Below are 20,144 nucleotides of genomic sequence, written 5' to 3' on the forward strand. Positions count from 1 at the left end.
TGTTTTATTGAATCAGGCAACAAAAGAACATCAAATAGCAAGTGACAGTTATGCAATGCCTGGGAACGCTTCCCTGAACAGGATGGTCTTCAACTCCATTTTGAAGCTGGTTAAAGAAGTGATGGCTCTTGCTCGCGGGGGAAGAAGGTTCCAGGAGTGAGGGGCTGCGAGTGAAAAGGGGCAAATCCGAGACGGGGCAGAGGAAATCCTGGGCTGTGACAGCAGACCTTGACTACCAGAGCGGAGGGCCCGAGTGGGAAGGTGAGGAGAAAGAAGGTCTGGTAAGTAAGGAGGGGCCAGCCCATGGAGGGCTTTAAACGTGGACAGCAGGAGCTTATACTGAATGCGGAAAGGGAGGGGGAGCCAGTGAAAGGATGCCATCACAGGAGAGATGTGGTCAGAGCAGTGGGTGGATGTGAAAATGCGTGCAGCTGAATGCTGGACAGAAATTAAAGGATGGACGTGAGAAAGAGGAAGCCCAGCCAGGAGGACGTTACAGTAATCAAGTCGTAAGACCACTAGGGCATGGATCAGGATCTTGGCAGTGGAGGCGGAGAGATATGGTCGGATTTTGGCAATATTGTATAGAAAGAATCTACATGGCATCATCATTACCACTGTCATCATTTGGCTAAGTCTGAGAATCCATGAGGGGGGATGTCAAAGCCTGTGGCTACGGCAGTACTGCCACTAAGTGGCCCAAGAGGGTAGTAGCAAGCACTATAGAGAAAGCCAAAACAGGGCATCAGACCCAGAATATAGATTGCATGGACCCCAGAAGCTCGGTGCTGACTTGGTCTTCTCACATCATTTGTACTTTCTCATTATCTAGAGCAGAGGCAAGCAAACTCTAGGGGTCCAGGACCCACCATGGGTTGTACTACCCCAGGCAGAAGTGGACAGAAGTAACATTCACATTGGTACAGTACAGTTTTCTTCTTCCTATGCCACACAGAAGGTCATTTGGAGGACTACCTTGGAAGGTGGTAGATGTTCCTTCCTTGAAGGTTTTCAAGTAAAGGTTGGATGGCCAACTGATCTCATGACTTATGCATCACCAAGATGGTAGAATTCAAAACTGTGTTAGTCTAGAAAATCAGTATGCAAAGTGATCTTGTAACACCTTTGTATTTGAGGAAGTAGACTTAAATCTATGAAAGTAGATTTACCATGTACTAGCATAGAACAGTGGTTTTTTGAGGAAACTGGGCCTAGTAGAAGAAAAGCAACATGACTCATGGACAGGTGAGTAGAGAGAGTAAGTGGGGGTAGACAGAGGAGGATGCAACAGAAGCAGCAGTAGAAGCAGCAAAAGAACAACCTGTAGGATGATATAAAACAAGTTCTGTAGTTGCAGCCCCATTGATCAGTGTAGGAGGGCAGTGATTTGGGCAGGGAACCTGGCCCTGATAGACCATCTATTCCCATTGTACCACCTGAGGTAGTGGCCTCCATTCACCAGGTACAGAGTGGGTCAAATACGACAAATACTCATTTCTTTTTAGAGTGAAGTGTTGTTGGGAACATTGTAGGCCACTCACGAATCTATCCTGCATGCATATGGAGAAAGATGGAAGCCAATGGAAGAAATATACACATTTTGAACATTCCTCGGGAGATTAAATGCCACCCTTACCACTTGGATTGTTTGGTAGGTTTTTTCATGGCTGAAAATGGGTGTTTTACATTACCTACCCTGATCTGTTATGGACCCAAACAGACCTGGTCCCTTTGGCCTTTCTTCTGTGGAAGCTGGTGAGCTCCTCAGTGGAGTTTGTGTTAGCACAGCTGTTGTGCTCAGAGGCTCTGTCATGCTCTTGATGGGTGGAGCCAAGGTGCCAACCTCAATCTGTAAATAAACCAAGGGCCATGGATCTTCTTAGTCATGAGGCTCATAGCCAGTGTCAACATTTTCAATTTCCAGACAGGTGAACCGATTCAAAAGCTTATACAGAATTCCCTAGATTAAAGAGTATTTTTTCTATCTTTCTTGAGCTGCAGCCTTGCCTTTTGATGGCTGAGTCATACTTTTTCGGTGCAGAAATATTTCAAATATCCCTAGGTGGATAAAGTAACATATAGGCCAGCTAATCAGCAAGAAACAGTTGTTAGACATTCTAATGATCCCAGCAGAGGAAGGAGGGGAAATCACCCTCATCCAGTCTGTAGACTGCTGCTGGCTGTATTTGCAATGAGTTGATTCTCACAATACATTTTTACATTCTTATACAATAGATACCCAAGGATGAGATTGGAACTCATCAAGTGTACATGGAAAGGTCTGTGTTAAGTAGCACTGGAAACGCATATCTTTTACACAGCAATTGCCTAGAAAGGGCAGATCTCTACAGTATTCCATCTTGGTGGCATGAATACTAAAACTGTGAGGCAAGGCTGGCAATGGGACTGATCTCATGACCAATCTGGAAGGACAGATGACAGCAGGAGGTAGTGTTCTGGGTATGTGAAAGGACTTTGGTGGAGATGACAATATAATTCTGCTCCCTTGTATCATCTGCTACCTTTTCACACAACACAGCTGTAGCACCATGATTCCACTTTAACTGTCATAGCTGCATCATTCAGAAACCTGGTGTTTGTAGTCTGGTGAGCCACTAGACCTCTCCCTGGCTCAGAATTCTATATTTATTCCTCTCTAAACTGCAAATCCCCTAAGCCTTAGTAATTAAACTGGAATCATAATGCTATAATGCTTTAGGGTAAAGGGTCCTTGGTCCATTTTTACTTTCCGTGATAGTAAGCAAGGAAGCGAGCATGGCATAGTTATGTTGTACTACCACTCTGGAGACCAGCCATGAAACCCACTGGGTAACCTTGGGCAAGGCATATGCTCTCAGCCTCAGGAGAAGGCAACAGCAAACCTCCCCTGAACAAATCTTGCCATGAAAAGCCCATGATAGACTCACTTTAGGATTGCCGTAAGTTGGAAATGACTTCAAGGCACACAACAACTACAGGAAGAAGGGCACTTGGGCAGTGCTTGGAGGAGCACTTTACATACATGCCTCTGCTGCCACCTGCCAGTACTTGCCAACTTGATTAGAACAGTTGGTGACAGGTAGAAGGTCTCAGCCAGCACTTGAAGGAGCTGCTGTGCCCACATCTTGTTATCTCAAGAAGATTCATCTGGCACCTGGAGGATCTGCTCCCTTGAGTGTCAATCAAGTCCCAAACCAGTTTCCCCTTCATGAGTCCTCCATGATGGGAGGAGAAGTGAGAAAGGATCAAAATGGACTCTACATTCTGAGATGTGGGACAGAGGTTCCTTTCCCCTGCTCTAAGGATTTAGAAGTCTAAAACTCTTTGAATGCAGGGCTCTTTAGGAGCGATTCCTCATAGATTGAACCACATATCTCATGAGCATAAAGAGAAGTCAAAACGAGTAAACACAGTTGGCCCTCCATATCCATGGATTCTACCAGGTTGAAAATGTTTTAAAAAATAATAAAATCCAAAAAGCAAACCTTGATATTTCCATTTTATATAAGGGACACAATTTTACTGTGCTATTGTATTTAATGGGACTTAAGCATCTATGGATTTTAGTATCCATGGGGAGTCCTGGAACCAAAGTGCAGTGGATACCAAGGGCCCACTGTAAATGCATTAAAAATTTCATGTAAACTTAGGAGCTAAACAGACTGGTATAAAATGCAGGCATCGGGGTGGAGTGGGAGCATGGCGACTGCACACCGCACACCTCAACTCTGTCCTGATGTTGATATCAGACTGCTTGCTCAGCCGCCCAGCAGGCAGTGTTATGCCATGTCTTTGGTGTAGTGTTTAGATGTGCTGCGCCAAAGAAATGCAGAAAAGCCAATGCCACAACACCAAGGGTGTCCTTTTGCTACTCTAAAGAGAAGTGGCATTTTGCTGGTTCTTTTTGGCACAGCAAAGCACCGGATTGGGCCTGTGGCATGTGATTGCTACAGTGCCAATTCAGCACTGAAAGGGGCAGCATCAAGCCTCTGCTTCGGGGCCATCTGTTTTGCCCCTTAGTTTTCAACAGAAAATGTTGGCATGCATGCATACATATATCTGATCTGGGTTGGGGCTGCATGTACAGAGATTGCTTCGCCCCTGCAGTCACACATTCTTCTCATCTACAGTTTGCCTTGAAAGAGAATCTCATTGGTGCCATTGATAGCAATAGCAGCTTCATTTATATACCGCTTCATACTGCACTGAACAGTCTCTAAGCTAATTGTCCCCATCAATCTGGGTACTCATTTTACTGACCTTGGAAGGATACAAGGTTGAGTTGACTCTGAGCCCCTGCTGGGATTGAACTCATAATCTTGTGATTTGTGAATGTGTGCCTGCAGTACACCCATTTAACCACTACACCACCAGGGCTCCATGCTGGCATCATGAAAGGTACAGAGTTCATTCCCAAAGGCCATGGTTTCAATCTGAATCCTTTCCCCTTTCATGGTTCTTGTCATTTTAAAAGTTCAGCTGTCTTATGACTGATTTTCTGTCTCTTGCTGATTTGCCACTCGTTACCAACCTAGTGAGAGATGTAAAGAAATAGGCATGGGATGGGCCATAGACAGGTGGCCCTTGTGATGTTGTTGGACTACAATTCCATCAGTCCTATCCAGGATGGCCAATGTTCAGGAATGATGGAACTTGTAATTCAACATGGGAGCACATAATATATGAGTTACTGTAAGCTGCAAAACAAATGCAGGAGCAAGGAAAAGACCTCTGACTGAGAACTTGCTGAAAGAAATGCACATGACTGGCAAGGATGATTGAAGCTGCTTCTTTAACATTCCTGATAGATTCCTAGAAGAAAAAAGCAAAGTCACAATGGTTCTGTCGCAGAGGGACTTTGTCTACACATGGCTGTGTGTGCACTCTGTACCTTTAAAGCCTACTTCTGCATCAAATTCTAATCCTACAAGCAGAACACGTTATATGATTTTGCATACTTTTGTTATTGTGAGCCTTCATGTTTTTTCTGATTTATGGAGATCCAATCATGGAGTTTTCTTGGCGGGATTTGTTCAGAAGGGGTTTGTCACTGACTTCCCCTGAGGCTGAGAGTATATGACTTGCCCAAAGTCACCCAGTGGATTTCATGATTGAGTGGGGAATTGAACCCTGGTCTCCAGAGTGATAATCCAACACTCAAACCACTATGCCATGTACATTTGCATGTTATTATCTCCTCCTCAACTTCTAGATTTCAAATTTTTGGAAACTGTTTGATAAAAAGGAGTGAAATGTAAGAAGAGAATAGTATAAATATAAATAAGGGACAGAGGCTTGCAACTGGTGGTCATGCAGGGAATGAGGGGCATATGGAATGAGAAAGGGCCCTTAAAACTGTGAAAATGTAAAGTAGGACAAATTATAAACAGAGTTTGGAAAATAAACACTTTTTTTTGGATATCAGCAGAATTGGTTGTGCTAAAAAAATATTTTTTCCAATATCTATGAATAATAGATCACACTCTTTGGGGAACTGTTTTGGTCACAACAAATATGTGTGTGTATGCCTTCAAATGTATATAGTATTAATAGCATACCTTTGATGCCAGATCCCCATAATCATAGATCTCTTCATAATTACTAAGATCAATGATCTCTCCATAATTGTCCAGGCTGAGGTCATAATTGTCAAGATCCAGGTTGTCATAAACTGCAGTGTCCATGATTTTGTGCTTCACCTTCTCCGTCTTTCCATCTTCCTTAGGCAGGGTGGGTAGAGCTAGTGATAAAGTCAGGGTGGTGATGATTACACCCACCAAGGCTGCAGTCTGCATGCTGTGCCTGTAGAGAAGATGAGGAACAACAACAGATTGTTTGTAACATCATATTAAAACATCATGGAGCCAGTGTGATGTAGTAGTTTGAGCATTGGACTATGACTCTGGAGAGCAGGGTTCAAATCTCCACTCAGCCATGGAAACCTATTGGATGATCTTGGTCAAATCACAATTTCTCAGCCTCAGAGGATGACAGTGACAACCGTGAAGAAACTTGGCAAGAAAATCCATAAGATCACACTAAGTTGGAGATTAATTGAAGTTACATAGCAACAAGAAAATACTGTTTGAAAACACTAAAATTCTGGACCATGCCAGCCATTACCAAGTCAGGATGCACAGGGAAGCCATTGAAACCCACAAACATCTGGATAATTTCAAATGGAAAGAAGAAACCCTTAAAGTGAACGAAATTTGGCTACCAGTCCTGAAGAATAGCAAAATGAGGACTCAGCAAATGCAAATGGGAAACCACTCAGTCAGGGGTTTCCCAGCACATAATGATCACCAATTAGCAGACACTAATCCTCTTTTGCATTAGCCTCCCAGCCTGAGGCCTGCCATCAGCACAGAACAATACACATGCAAATCACTCCTGCATTCCCAGGCTCACACAGTGTGTGTGTGTGTACACACACACACACAAAATTTTTTCAGGCAAGCATTCAATGAAGATGCCAGCCACAGATGCTGGTGAAATGTCAGGAAGAAACTCTTCTAGAACATGGCCACATAGCCTGAAAAACCCAGAAAAAAACTATGGATGCCGGCCATGAAAACCTTTGACTTCAAATCATTTTATTTATAACCTGTCTTTTCCCCAAGACTGGGATTCAAGGATACTTCCAAGTGGCAACTGTACTGAAAGAAATACAAATAAAATCATGTGCATCTTTAAAAAATACAAACAGGATTAAAATTGCATTAAACTATACACTGTAAACAAAGAAAAAAGAGAAATGCATAGGAGAAATACATCTTGCTACAATGGGGGAGACTGAGACTAGGGATGCATCTCTACTGTAGAAATAATGCAGTTTGACACCACGTAAGTGCTGTAGCTCCTTCCTATGGAATCCTGGGATATATAGTTTTCCAAGGTCTTTAGTCTTCTCTAACAAAGAGTGCTGGTGCCTCAGATCCCAGGATTCTGTAGGATGGTGTCAAATGGAATTATTTCTACAGTGTAGGTGCACCCTAGGTGGCCTGTGTGCCTGCTCACTCTGCTGCCTGGATACAAAGTATGGATGCATCACTTTAAGGCTCTCTTTACACAGTTCCTTGTTTTTAAACTAGGCTTGGATTGGCCAGTCCTTCAAACCAAGAGCACCTTCACAAAAGAATGTCTTCTGACTGCCCTGTAAGAAGGGGACTAAACTCTATGAAGTTGATCTGATGACTACCCTACTCACTGTGCAAAAAGGAGCAGTACAGAGAACCACAACTAGAAAATGTTTAGGAATAAAAAGGACAGGAATTTCCTTTTCAGCATGAGAAGAACAGTTTTCTCCCAACATCAGAAAACATCACTATGCTGTTCCTACAAATCATCTAGGATCAGAAGGAACGTTCCTCTTCCATGCAAACCATAAGCTCCAGAAATTCATATTTTTAGAACAGTGGTGTACAATCTTGAATCCTTCTAGAAGTTGCTGGATTGTAACTCCCATTATACCACTGGTTATGATGGTTAGGATCAATGAGAGCACTAGTCCAACAATATCTAGAGAGCAGCCTATTCCTTACCTCTGATGTAAAGCTTAGGCATTGTTGTTTACTGGGAGAGAGGGACTAAAAAGGGTTCTTTCTCAAGGTTAAACACAATCTGCAGCAAAGCCAGCTCCCAAGGAATCCCAGTAAGCTTTTCTTCCCCCTTAAGCCATCTTTCATGCTGCCACATCTCCATCTATGCCTCCTTGACAATCTGACAGCTGCAGCTTGTTTGAGCTCCTTATGATTACTACACCTTCCTTTGCCTTCAGAGATGTCCTGACCTTACCCAGCAGCAGTTTCAGAAGAAGCTCCTCCACATGTTTCATAAAAAGACTTGGGGGGGGGGGGGCTTTACTTCACAGCAGCAGAGAATAAATAGTTGAAGCTTCCAGCCCTAAGGGGATTATTATTATTCCCTTTCAATCATTTTCATGCATGAATGCTTGCTTGGCTGTGCTGGAGAGGCCCAGAACAGCTTCACTTCTTGCTCACCAAGCCAGCTTTGGCTGTACTTCAAAAGACATTCAGGTTCAGGGATACCAAAGCAAAGGTATTTTCAGAACTAGGGAACTGAGGTTCACATTGCCGGTGGGAATGCCAATAGGTTATTCACAATTTGGTGAGCTACAAATGATAAGGGAAAGCTTATTGCTTAGGTCTTACTCCACATTTTCTCACACAGAGACAAATTGTTAAGTAACGGAAATCCTGAAATTTCATCTAGCTCAAAGTGAAAGATTATTCTTTCACTGACAACCAGGGAAACATAATTTGAGCAAGACATGCAGTCTTATCATAGAGTTGTCATTCCCCCCCCCTCCCCAGCTCTTATGCTTTTCCTGGCATAAGAGGCAATGATGGCGTCGGGAAGGTCGACCTGATCTATTTCAATACTTGTTGTTGTCATGTAGTTGTTAAGGTCACGGGAGCCTAAGACCTTTTATTGCCTGAAGCCAAAGAGCAAATGTCAGCCATCTCTTCACTCAAGCCCAAGTGCCTAGTACTCAAATCTAGCCATGTTATTTTGGCTCTTGAGGCAGAAAATTCCCAAATGTGTCTCTCCAGCTGCATCTATACTGCAGAAATAATGCAGTTTGATACTGCTTTAGCTGCCATAGCTTAATGCTGTGGAATTCGGGAATTTGTAGTTTTGGGAGATATTCAGTCTTGTCTATCAGAAAGTTCTACAAACTACAAATTCCAGGGTTCCACAGGATGGGGCCATGACAATTAAACTGGTGTCAGACTGCATTAACCCTGTTGTATGACAGCAGCCTTCATTCCCAGAAGTAAAAATGCAGTAACAACAGATCAAATAGTTAACAATTTGCTGTCTTGCCTATAAGAGTGTTTATGGTATGATTGGAGGGGTGGTGTTGTGCCCCTGGTGTGATCCATGAATCATTACTGCTTTCATGGCACACTAAATCTGCACTCTGGAACAATGACAGGGCCTGGCCTTGTAGAACAAACAATGAAATGTGGCAAACTAAAACATTATGTAGTAGCTCACATTTAGTTGAATCTCTTCCAATTCAACTATATACTTATTTCCCAGGAGTTCATTTTATCTTGAGCTCAGTCCACAGGAATCCCAGGTCCTTGTCTCTGCTGACCCAAATCTCTTTGCAGAAAGAGGCACACATGCTTTTGGGGCACACCGCACACATGACAGTGGCAGGATCCCTGTATGTCTGACACTTTCAATTTTTAAAGCATTTTTCTTAAGAAAGAAAGAAAGAAAGAAAAGGGGGGGATTTCAGTTAAATTATCTTTGTCCAAACCCCATTTCCTTATCCCACTCTTGATGCAGAATGGAAATCTCCTTAAATAACAACCTTCACATCGAGCTTTGCCACCCTAGAGCAACCAGCTTTTTCTAAAGTGAATTATTAAAGTGACATATTTGAATATGAAGGAAAGGACTAAAACATCTGTTATAGTACTGATGAAATGTATATACACAAAATCCTAATCTGCAAGTGTGAAGATTTTCTGGGAAAACAGTGTCTATTTGTAGTATGAAAATAGGAGGTGAAGTCATATCTCAAACACATTAGGGGCATTTATATGTACAAACACACATGCACACATGTATCCACTTAAATATTAGGAAGAACTTTGTAATAGTAAGAGGTGTGCAACAGTGCAATAGACTGCCTCAGATGAAGGCAGACTTTCCTGCTTTGGTGGTCTCTAAACAATGACTGGATGGCCATATATTGAGTGCTTTCATATTGCATTCCTGTATGGTAGGTGGTTGAACTAGATGGGCCATGTGATCACTTCCAGATCTATGATTCCATGGAATACAAACACAGAGTTTCCTAACCACTAGCATACATTGAAAATCTAACCCATCTGCTACCCCCAATTAATAATAAGAGGTTAGAGTCTATAATTTTGGCTACCAAAAAACAAGACTCAAGGAGAATATCACACGGGAGGCTTACCATGTGTAAATAGTGAGGAAATAATCAAAAATCATGGAAAACCCATGATTGGCATTCACACACCCTGCATGCTTCTCCTGTGAGTAAATCGTAGTGAGGAATCATCGCTTGCTTGTCCTGTGAGTAAAGCATCCTTGGAGCTGCCATTTGGCAATAATGGGATCTTCCATTATTGCTAAATGGCAGCTCCAAGGATGCTTTACTCACAGGACAAGGAAACAACAATGTTTCCACTATGATTTACTCACGGGAGAAGTGTGTGGGGGTGTGAATGCCAATCACAGGTTTTCCATGATTTCTGATGATTTACACACAGCAAGTCTCTCATGTGATATTCCTCTCTGAGCTTCACAACAGGATGATCCGAATGTAGTGTAAGATTTGCTCTCTATACAATGTGAATACAGACTGAGCCATGCCTTTTAAAACTGATTCACATTTCTGGAAAGATGATGCCGGTGCTTGGACAGCAGCCATGTTAGAATTCTAATGTGTTTGCCAAACAGTTGATTCCATCTGTCCGTGTATTTATAATTAATAATAGTTATTATTATGCATATAATACTATTGGTGTACATGATGTTTACACAAAAGCAGATAGTGAGACATTTGCAAATGTTAATACAAAAATGCAGCACATATGTCCAATGCTACAAACAGACACACCTACGTGAGCATACAAAGATACATATTACATAAGCCTTTCAGTTTATTTCAGGCACAACTTAAAATACTGATTTTAATTTTTAAAGCCACAAGTGGTCTTGGCTATCTGAAACTGCCTAGTCTTTGAGATCTATAAGAGAAATCCTTGTTGAAGAGACCCTGCTGGGGAGTAGTAATGATGGAGAGGGCCTTCTCAGTGATGGAATCACACTAGTGAAATTCCTCTTCTGCAGTAGCTAAGGAGAGCATCAACTTGGGTGGCTTTACAAGGATACTGGACAAATTCTTAGTAATGATGGTTGGCAGCTTTCCTATACGTGGGACACTGAATCCACTGTGAGTTGAAGTCTGGCCTTTAAAGAAACTATTTTGGGACTGCAGTTTAGCATGTTGGACAGCTCTTTTAATGTTCAGGCTAAAACCAAAATCAGATTCATGCTTCCCCCCTCCAACATGGGAGTCACTATCTGCTAGTGATTCCTGGGGTTAACAATATTGATCATGATGTAACTTCCAGTGTCAGAAGCACTCTACCTCTAAATATCAGCTACTAAGAGACACAAGCAAGAGGGTGCAGTTGTATGCTTCTCTCATAAAAACCGGACTGGACACCATGAGAACAGAATCCAGGGTGTGCTTGGTATCCATTGCGGTTTGGCTCCAGGACCCTTTATGGATATCAAAATCCATGGATATTCAATTCCTATTATGTACAATGGGGTAGTAAAATGGTGTCCCTTATATAAAATGGCAAAATAAAGGTTTGCTTTTTGGAGGTTTTTTGGGGGGGAGGGTGGGGAAAGGAGAATATTTTCAAGCTGTGGATAGTTAAATCTGTGGATATGGAGGGGCAGGATACGACTCTGTACTGCTTCATTTCACATGCCATTTTTAGTGCAATTCAGTAACTAACTGAAAACTGTGTTTTCCACCATGGAAACATCTTTAAGTTTCATCTGCTTTGGCTTTAGGTTTTAAAACCAGATTGGATGTTGTATTGTTTTATTGCTGCTGTCTATATTTAATAAAGATCAAAATATGCACACACTGATGTGCTTATATATATATTTCTTCCCATAAGTATGCATAGGGTTTTCATGTGTATGCATATATATATAACACATTTGGTGATGCACACTTATACAATTCCTACACAAGGAAATTTGTAAGCAGGTAAAAAGCACATAGTGACACACAGAGGTCAGCATGCATACACATTCATTCATGTACATATTCATAAATGTAATCAAAAATCTATGTGTGACATTCTTTTGTGTTTTGTTCTTCCCCTCTGTGTACATCCATCCACACATCTGCATGCAAACTGGCCTTGCATAGACCTCTAAAAAAGTATTGATACAGTGCCTTGAACTGAAAATTGAGGGCCTTAATGCCACCCCCATCCTTCCAATTTTCCACAGATCAAATGAACCACTAGGCACATAATGATATGCTTTTGAGGCACACATGGCAGGGTGAGCTCAGGCATAGTCTAATAGCCCTAGCAGCCTGCTAGCTTTCATACTCACATGAGTTCTCTGAAGTGAGTATGAAAGTGCCAGAGCTCAGCTTGTTAAGGACACAGAGGAAGAGCAGAAAGTGGAGCAAATTACAGATGTACCTACCACTTTGTTGCTTGCTTGCCTTCAGTTGAGAGGACAACCTTTCAGTGCTCCTTTAGCAGCAGTGCAATGGGACTGACAATTTTATAGTGAGAATGATGGTTGTAGAAAAGGAACAATGGTGCAGAAGTGATGAGTGAGCAGAGGCATGACAGAAAGGGCAGCCAATCAGGGTGATGGCTGGTCATTCCATCTGTCACCATGCTACCCCCTCCCCTTTGGCCCCCTATGGTGTCCCTTAGAAAAGTCCACCAGAAGTAAACAAGCTCAGTTAAACCTTTTCTCTGAGAGGCCGGACTTCTTGTTGGGATGAGAGAGAGTCCAAGGCTGAGAATAGCCTTGTCCTCTTCCACAGACTTTGCAAAGGTTATATTCGGCTTTGGGAAGAAGATGGGTGAACTGTGGGCAGTTGTTCCAATTCATCTCTCACTGACCCTTCTGCTTCTTTCCAAACCAGTCCCTGAAAAGTTTATAGTAATTGACATGGCGTTTATTATGCCAGCTCTGATGCTTTTAAATGGCAGCCTCTCAGTCTGCTATGCAGCTGAAGCTTTCTTCACAACTAACTCATGTGTGTGGTTTCTTGCAGGGGGGTTTTGGGCTATGTGGCCGTGTTCTGAAAAAAAAAAAAAACTATGAATGCTGGCCATGAAAGCCTTCGGCTTCATGTGTCTGGGTGGGTGGCTGGGCAGTTATGGCCACCTTGCCTGAAGTAAGGGCTGTTCAACAGTGGAACACACTTCCTCAGAGTGTAGTGGAGTCTCCTTCCTTCAAGGTCTTTAAACAGAGGCTGGATGGCCATCTGTTAAGGATGCTTTGATTGAGATTTCCTGCATGGCAGGGGGTTGGACTGGATGGCCCTTGTGGTCTCTTCCAACTCTATGATTCTATGATTCTAAAAGAAGGCCTTGGGAACTTGCAGGCCTCCAGATGTTGTTGGACTCAAATTCCCATCAGACCCAGTCAGCCTGGCCAATCATGGGGCATGATGGGAGTACTAGTTCATCAGACTAAAGTCCTGATAGTTAGTCCACTAGGCTACCAGATACAACAACTTCTTTAAAAGTGGGAAACTGGCTTAGGTGTGCTTTAAAATATGCATAACAAATTCTGAACAAAAGAATAAATATTAAAATCAAAGCTTCATAATATTAGCATGCTTGTTCAAAGATCATCTATAAGAGATATAAAGAGTCTGCGCAAATAAAAAGGTCCTCTTTGGGTAGAGAAAAGATATCAAAGGCCCGTTACAAATAGGCGTAAAGTACGTCTTCAGGACGTACTAGGGTTAGGAAAGGGCGTGCTTTATGCATGCCCCTAACCCTAGTACATCCTGAGGATGTACAAAATGGCGGTGCCCATTCTACACGAGCGCTGCCATCTTGTTGTCGCGGACGCATAGCATCCGCACGTCGCACAGCGGAAGTGACACTGCGAGTGCATGACTAGTGACTCGCGGCGCCACTTCTGGGGCTTCTTTTAGCTGTGTCCGGGAACTGCGCAGTTTGACCGCTGCAGTTCCTGGATGCAACAACCGGTGGCAGAGTGCCGTATTTGGGCACTCTGTAATGCACCAAAGTCAGTACTAAACGAACTGCACTGGAGAGGGAAATCTAAAGAGAAGGCACCAACAGTGAGGAGGCCTTTAAAACATTTTCATAATATTATACATTGAGAATAGATTTTATGCATTGAAACTTTTTCTTGTCTGAATCATAGAACCATAGAGTTGTAAGAGACCACAAGGGCTGTCCAGTCCAACCCCCTGCCATTCAGGAACTCACAATCAAAGCATCCCTGACAGATGGACAACCAGCCTCTGTTTGAAAATTTCCAAAGAAGACCTCACCACTATCTAAAGGAGTGTGTTCAATTGTCAAACAGCTCTTACCATAAGGAAGTTCCTCCTAATGTTTAGGAGGAATCTCTTTTCCTGTAGCTCCAGGTCCTATTCTCTGGAGCAGCTGAAAACAAGCTTGCTCCATCCTCAATATGACAGCCCTTCAAATATATAAACGTGACTATCATGTTATCCCTTCACTTTCTCTTCTCCAGGCTAAGCATACCCAGTTCCCTGAGCTGCTCCTGACAGCGCATAGTTTCCAGAGTTTTCACCATTTTGTAGCCCTCCTCTGGACATGCTCCAGTTGTCAATTGAACTGTGGTGCCCAACTGAGGCCTGACCAAAGCAGAGTGGTACTATTACTTCCTTTGATCTAAACACTATACTTCTATTGATGTAGCCTAGAATTACATGGGTTTTCTTAGCAGCTGCTTTATATTGCTGACTCATGTTCAGCCTGTGGTCCACTTGATGTATTGCCATCAAGCCAGGGGTCACCCAACCAGTAGCGTCACGTGTGTGTTTGTGTGTGTGTGTGTGTGCATGCGCACACACAGACTGCACCGAGTAATGCTCCAGGAGGGGGGGTGACACCTGGTCATTTCCCTGCCCTGTATGGACACTGCTTCAGGTGCTGCTCCACCCCCCCATGGGAGTTCCTCAAGCCCATGGTAGCACTCCTTGGGTGGCGCGGATGCTCCTGGAGCCTATGCCAGCACTCCCCAGGGTGCACAGGCATTCCCCGGGCCCATGCCAGCACTCCTGAGGCCACGGGTCACTCCCCGGGCCCATACCAGAACTGCATGGGCCCACATGGATGGCACTCATGGCTTTGGGAGTGCAGCTCAGCCTGCAAAGTCATGGCTGCAGCCTTCACAGATGCCCCTCTGGCTCCAGACTTCTGGAAACCCTATCGGAGGTCCAGGGCTGGAAGTCCCACCAACCCCGAAGTCCTACTCCCAGCACCACATGTGAGGAGACACCACTGCACCCAACATATATTTGTACATTTCATATTTATTGTCCAAGTGTAGTATCTTACATTTTTCCCTGTTGAAATTCATTTTGTTAGTTTTGGCCCAGCTTTCTAAACTGTTAAGGTCATTTTGAATTCTGATCCTGTCCTCTGGAATGTTAACAACCCTCCTAATTTAATGTCATCTACAGATTTGATCAGCAGGCCCTCCACTGCATCATTCAAGTAACTGATAAAGATACTGAATAGCACTGGGCCTAGGACAAAACCCCATGGCAATCTCCTAGTCACTTCTCTCCAGGATGAGGAGGAGCCATTGTTGAGTACCCTTTAGATTTTATCAGTTAATCAATAACAAATTCACCTAACAATTGCATTGTCAAGCCTGCATTTTAGTAGCTTTTTTGCAAGGATATTATGGGAGATCTTGCCAAAGGCCTTAATGAAATCAAGATGCCAGTGATTTAGGCCAGGGGCTTAGGCCAGTGGTTTATGAAACGTTAGGCTGCACTTTCAAATTGGTGCCCTCATGCAGTAGAAATGTTTAGGTTTTTCAAAGTCTTTGTATCATACTTTCCTTTTCCTCCTCCTCCTCCTCCTTCTTCTTCACATTCGTCTGGTAATTCAGAGCTTTTTGATTAGGGTAACTTCTTCAGAATTAAAAAAGAAGGCATGCATCCTCAAGAGGCTGAGAAAATAGGACATAAATTTACACAAAATTTACATATGTCGATACATAAGTACAGATGCAAACTTAGAAATAATTCCTAAAGGAGAGAATCCTGTTGGGGACTTATGTCTTCACAAGTGGACTTGTATATGACAGAAGTATAATCATGCAGTTGTGTAACATCCAAATCCAGTTGTGACCTGTTGTTATGTTAAAATATAGCAGAGCCAGCAAGAGTACCTGGTGTGCAATGGTGCCTGATCCACAGAGTATTGGTCCTGATGCTCATTGGGCATGAATGCACATTGGGCACTCTCGTTGGTGTCCCATTACACATCTTCACAATTCAGTAAAGGGGTTTCTTAGCATCTCTTCTACAAAGCTAGGTTTTATACATATACATAAAGTTATGTAATGTAACAGGTCATATAAGTTTCTGTCCAAAAATTAAACAACAATAAGATATTGCTCATCTTAGATGTGAAAACTGTGGCCTGGCAGCAAGTATGCCTGCTCTACTTCCTGTTCAGGTGATAAGTTTTGGTGGGCAATTGCGGAGCCCTCTGCTCTATCTAGGTATGCTTCCTATTCTGTAAAATAAAAAAGGCTTGGACAGCTATAAAGTAGGATACATGGACACCCTACTTGTGATTAATATTAAATCCCCCAATTTGGCAATGGAATAAAAATTAAATCTCAAGTTTTTAGTGAAAATCTGACAAACTCTGTGTTTCTCTCACATTCTGGAGCTTTTCCCAGATAGCTTTCATTTACTGAAGCAGAAGAGCAACAGCATACAGAAAGAGCAGGAGCATCTCATTTCATCAGCATCCATTAAAGAGGCTTCACTATAGCATTCAATAACAGGAAAAACAGGGGCTAGATCAGTGGGAAAATATTTATTATAATCCAGTGCATTTGGAATCTTAGACCCTCTCCAGACGGGCCTTTGCAGTGCCCCCGTCATGTGCTAGGGGTTGGCCGAGGGCACACCGCTCATACATGCCTCACCCCTAGCACGTGACGAGGGCATCAAAATGGCAGTGCCCTATACAAATGGGTGCCGTGATTTTGACGTGATGAACACTTAGTGTCCACATGTCATGCCCCCATAAGGACGTCACGAGTGCACCATTGGCAAACTGCAATGTCCTTATGATGCTGCAGAAAGAATCTGCTTTTTGTGGGTTCTTTTTGCTGCGTGAGAAAGCCACGTGGTTTGTCCGCTGCGGCTCCCTCACGCAGCAAAACAAGGTGAGGGCAGACCGCCCTTTTTGGGTGGTCTGTATCCCGCCTTAATGTCCTTTCATCAAGACAAAGATGGTTTCAGGTTTCAATGTGCTGTTGATATTAGGATTCAAAAACAGAGTTTGGAAAATTTCTTGTAAGAAGAATGAATATGAATGGCAGTAGGAGTATCCAGCCAGTCAACTAACCCATCTTTTCACTTTAAAAAAATTAGCCTGGTGTTAGTGCACCCTGCATACCCCATGTTGTATTTTTATATCTGGAGCCAGCATGTTCTTAAGAGGTCACGCTGACCTTTGGAATTCCAGGTGGATTTCCCATGGGAAAGGAGTGCAGACCCAGGAACATATGTTTCCATTTCACTATATTTCCATTTCAATTAGCTCTGAATGCTGTCTGTCTGAATTACTATTGTATGTTTGATTGCATTCTTGCATATTTCTTAGTAAAACCTAAAATCATCCAAACTTGGAGTCCTCCTTAGTGAATACTGGTATATACATATACAAACAATCCTAAATTATGCAGCCTCTTGCAAGCTTAAGCTAATTCCCCCAATATGTAAAGTGAAACTGACAATTGTTGAGAACCACCCAGTCTCCCCACCTTTCTTTGTAACCTAGTTCTAGACCCAGCTGAACAGTGTCTCTCTCTGACAATGTCTTTGGAAGTATAATCTTTCTTAATTTCCTCTTCCCACAAGACACCATTTAATCCTTTTAATCATCTCCTTCCATCCTATTAACCCATTTACCTGGGTGGGGGACTGTCCTGATGGTGCCAGTAAAATGTCCCCAGTTGTTTCAATTTGTGAAACAAATACCTGTGTGACTGTGCCTGAATCTGATTTGAGCATAATGAGTTTGTCAAAAACATAATTTCTGTATCAGGAAATATAAAATTTGCCAGCATCACCTGGCAACACATACAAGCATACATCAAATGGAACAATAGTCATTGTTTTCCACAGCAGGGGGTGGGAAAAACTGTCAGTTTCACTTTCTGCCATATCTGAATTTCTTAAAATTCAAGTCGAAATGCTGTTTGACATTTGGGCAAATTTGTAAAAAAATGAACTGAATCAAAATTCTCAAGTAATCATAGAGTTGGATGAGGTCCTATGGGCCTTAAGGTCCAAGCCCTGCTCATTGCAGGATCTCCATCTAGAACATCCCCAGATCCAGCCACTTTTTGAAGGCATCATGAGGCTTTCTTGACAAGCTTTTTTCAGAAGGGCTTTCCCTTTGCCTTCCTCTGCAGCTGAGTGTGACTTGCCCAAAGTCACCCAGTGGGTTTCCATGACTGAACAGGGATTCAAGTTCTGGTCTCCAAACTAATAGGCAGGCAGGTCCAACATTATCCTCACCGTACTCACCACATTCTATAGGTATATTTATTTTCAATATTGATAGGATTATGTTGAACCTGCCTTCCTTAGAGGTGTTAAAGATGAGGAAAAAAGACATGATGGCCATAATACAGCAAAATTATGGTGTTTTTAAATACCTAAAGACAGTGTTTATAAGCACCTAAAAAGTGCTGGTCTTGAATGTACCAATCAATCCATTTCTGTTTCTTTCCCACTTCCTTCCCAATCATGAAGGAATCTGTGAATTTGGGCAACTTCTTATCAAAATGAATGGGCAAAAAAATTTCATTTATCCTTGAAATCCTATAACTAATAAGAGTGTACAGTGTAGTCTCATTTTAAAAAAACTAACTAGTTTATTCTGTTTCTCTCCTGTTTCTATATGAGGGGGTCATGAAATGTGTTCTGCTCATTCACAGAGGAGCCTGAATGAATTGAATCCACTGTAAATGAGTTTGCCAACTGTGAATCTTTATCTTTCTTTTTTATTCACTACCTCCAGTCATGAGAGAGGAAATGGAGATGTTAAAACAAGGTTCAATCAATAATTATAGTCAAAGGTCAGGAGGTTGTAGTGTAGCAGTTTGCTTTAATTTGGTAGATACAGCTAAATGTTCCATGTTTCTCCTTGTTTTTCCTGCTTAAGTAAAGTGTTAATATTCTTTTTTTAAAATAGTTTATTCAGTGAAAAGTTGTGGAGTTCCTTTAGCAAAGTCCTGCCCTATTTCTGAATTTGGCCACCTTTCCTGGCAAGTTGATCAGTTTATAGGAAGAAATTTCACTAGATAAATATCTGCATTAGGCGTGGAAATAATATGTGTCCTTATCCATTTCTAGGTTGAAAAATTTGGAAGTTGGGAAAAATAAGACAGTGACAAAAATCTTCTTCAGTTTTCACTCAATACTTGTACCCCTTTAAAAAAATGGGGGGGGGACTGTTCTGGGCAGAAATTTGCATGTATGCTTTGGGTGACAATCATGGTTTATTGTGCAAAAATTCCACATTCATTTGTGTAAAAATCTCTTTTTCCACACAGCAAAAAAACCAAGCATTCTTGCCCCTCACCCAAAATATGTGGGATTTTGTTGTCCCAGCACCAAAATGTACTCACTATCAGTTACTGCCCCAGTATCAAAATGTACTGAGAGAGGGAAAGGTATAACATTTATGCTAAGAAGTAAAAAGTTGCAGTATTTGATGAGAACTTCAGGAAATACTTAGGATAAGAGAATCATTATTTGGATCTCATAAATAAAAGCCGTAAGTACAGCAACAAATCCCAGCATTATCCTGATACATTTTGCCCAAAGTCTAGATGGGTTTTTGGTTTGGTTTGATGCTTCTAACTGTAGTTTGATCTGCAGAAAAGCAGCTCAAAGATTTTGTTATGAAGCTTTTCCATGGGAAACAAAGTAACATTACTGACTGCTAATGACTTTGTAAGAAAGCAACAGAGAATGATGCATATATTTTGGTTGTATTGGTGTGTGTGTGTTTAAGTAAATTAAACTGAAACATACACAAATGATTTATTAGGATATAGACAGAAATCAGCAGACCATATTCCAAGTGTTACAAGCATAAATCCAGAGTAACTCAACAAATATCAGTGGCATTATGCTAGTTGACACTGGTGTAACAAAAGACCAAATGAGGCCTGTCAGGTATACAGATTAAATTAAAAGCAAGTTTCATGGCTGAATTGCTGTTACAATAAGTGATCCCAAGCATGCCCAACCCCAACATGGGTACCAGTGGGATATGCTGAGTTTTATCAGGAAGTAT

The 20,144-nt window shown here is 42.2% G+C and overlaps 1 protein-coding gene across 2 annotated transcripts in view; it reads right to left on the bottom strand.

Annotated features, from left to right (window-relative positions):
- Positions 1 to 12,309, bottom strand: part of OPTC (opticin) — a 25,693-nt gene extending 13,384 nt beyond the window's left edge. For both annotated transcript variants that reach the window (XM_042465004.1, XM_042465002.1), the window contains exons 1-3: positions 12,256 to 12,309; positions 5,559 to 5,802; positions 1,696 to 1,849 (exon numbers count right to left, since the gene is read on the bottom strand). In XM_042465004.1, coding sequence (XP_042320938.1) covers positions 1,696 to 1,849; positions 5,559 to 5,795 — 391 coding nt within the window. In that variant the 5' untranslated portion in view covers positions 5,796 to 5,802; positions 12,256 to 12,309. The remainder of the gene's footprint in view (positions 1 to 1,695; positions 1,850 to 5,558; positions 5,803 to 12,255) is intronic.
- Between the last annotated feature and the right edge of the window lie 7,835 nt (positions 12,310 to 20,144).

Source organism: Sceloporus undulatus, chromosome 4, assembly GCF_019175285.1.
Source record: "Sceloporus undulatus isolate JIND9_A2432 ecotype Alabama chromosome 4, SceUnd_v1.1, whole genome shotgun sequence".
In the NCBI taxonomy this organism is placed as follows: domain Eukaryota; kingdom Metazoa; phylum Chordata; class Lepidosauria; order Squamata; family Phrynosomatidae; genus Sceloporus; species Sceloporus undulatus.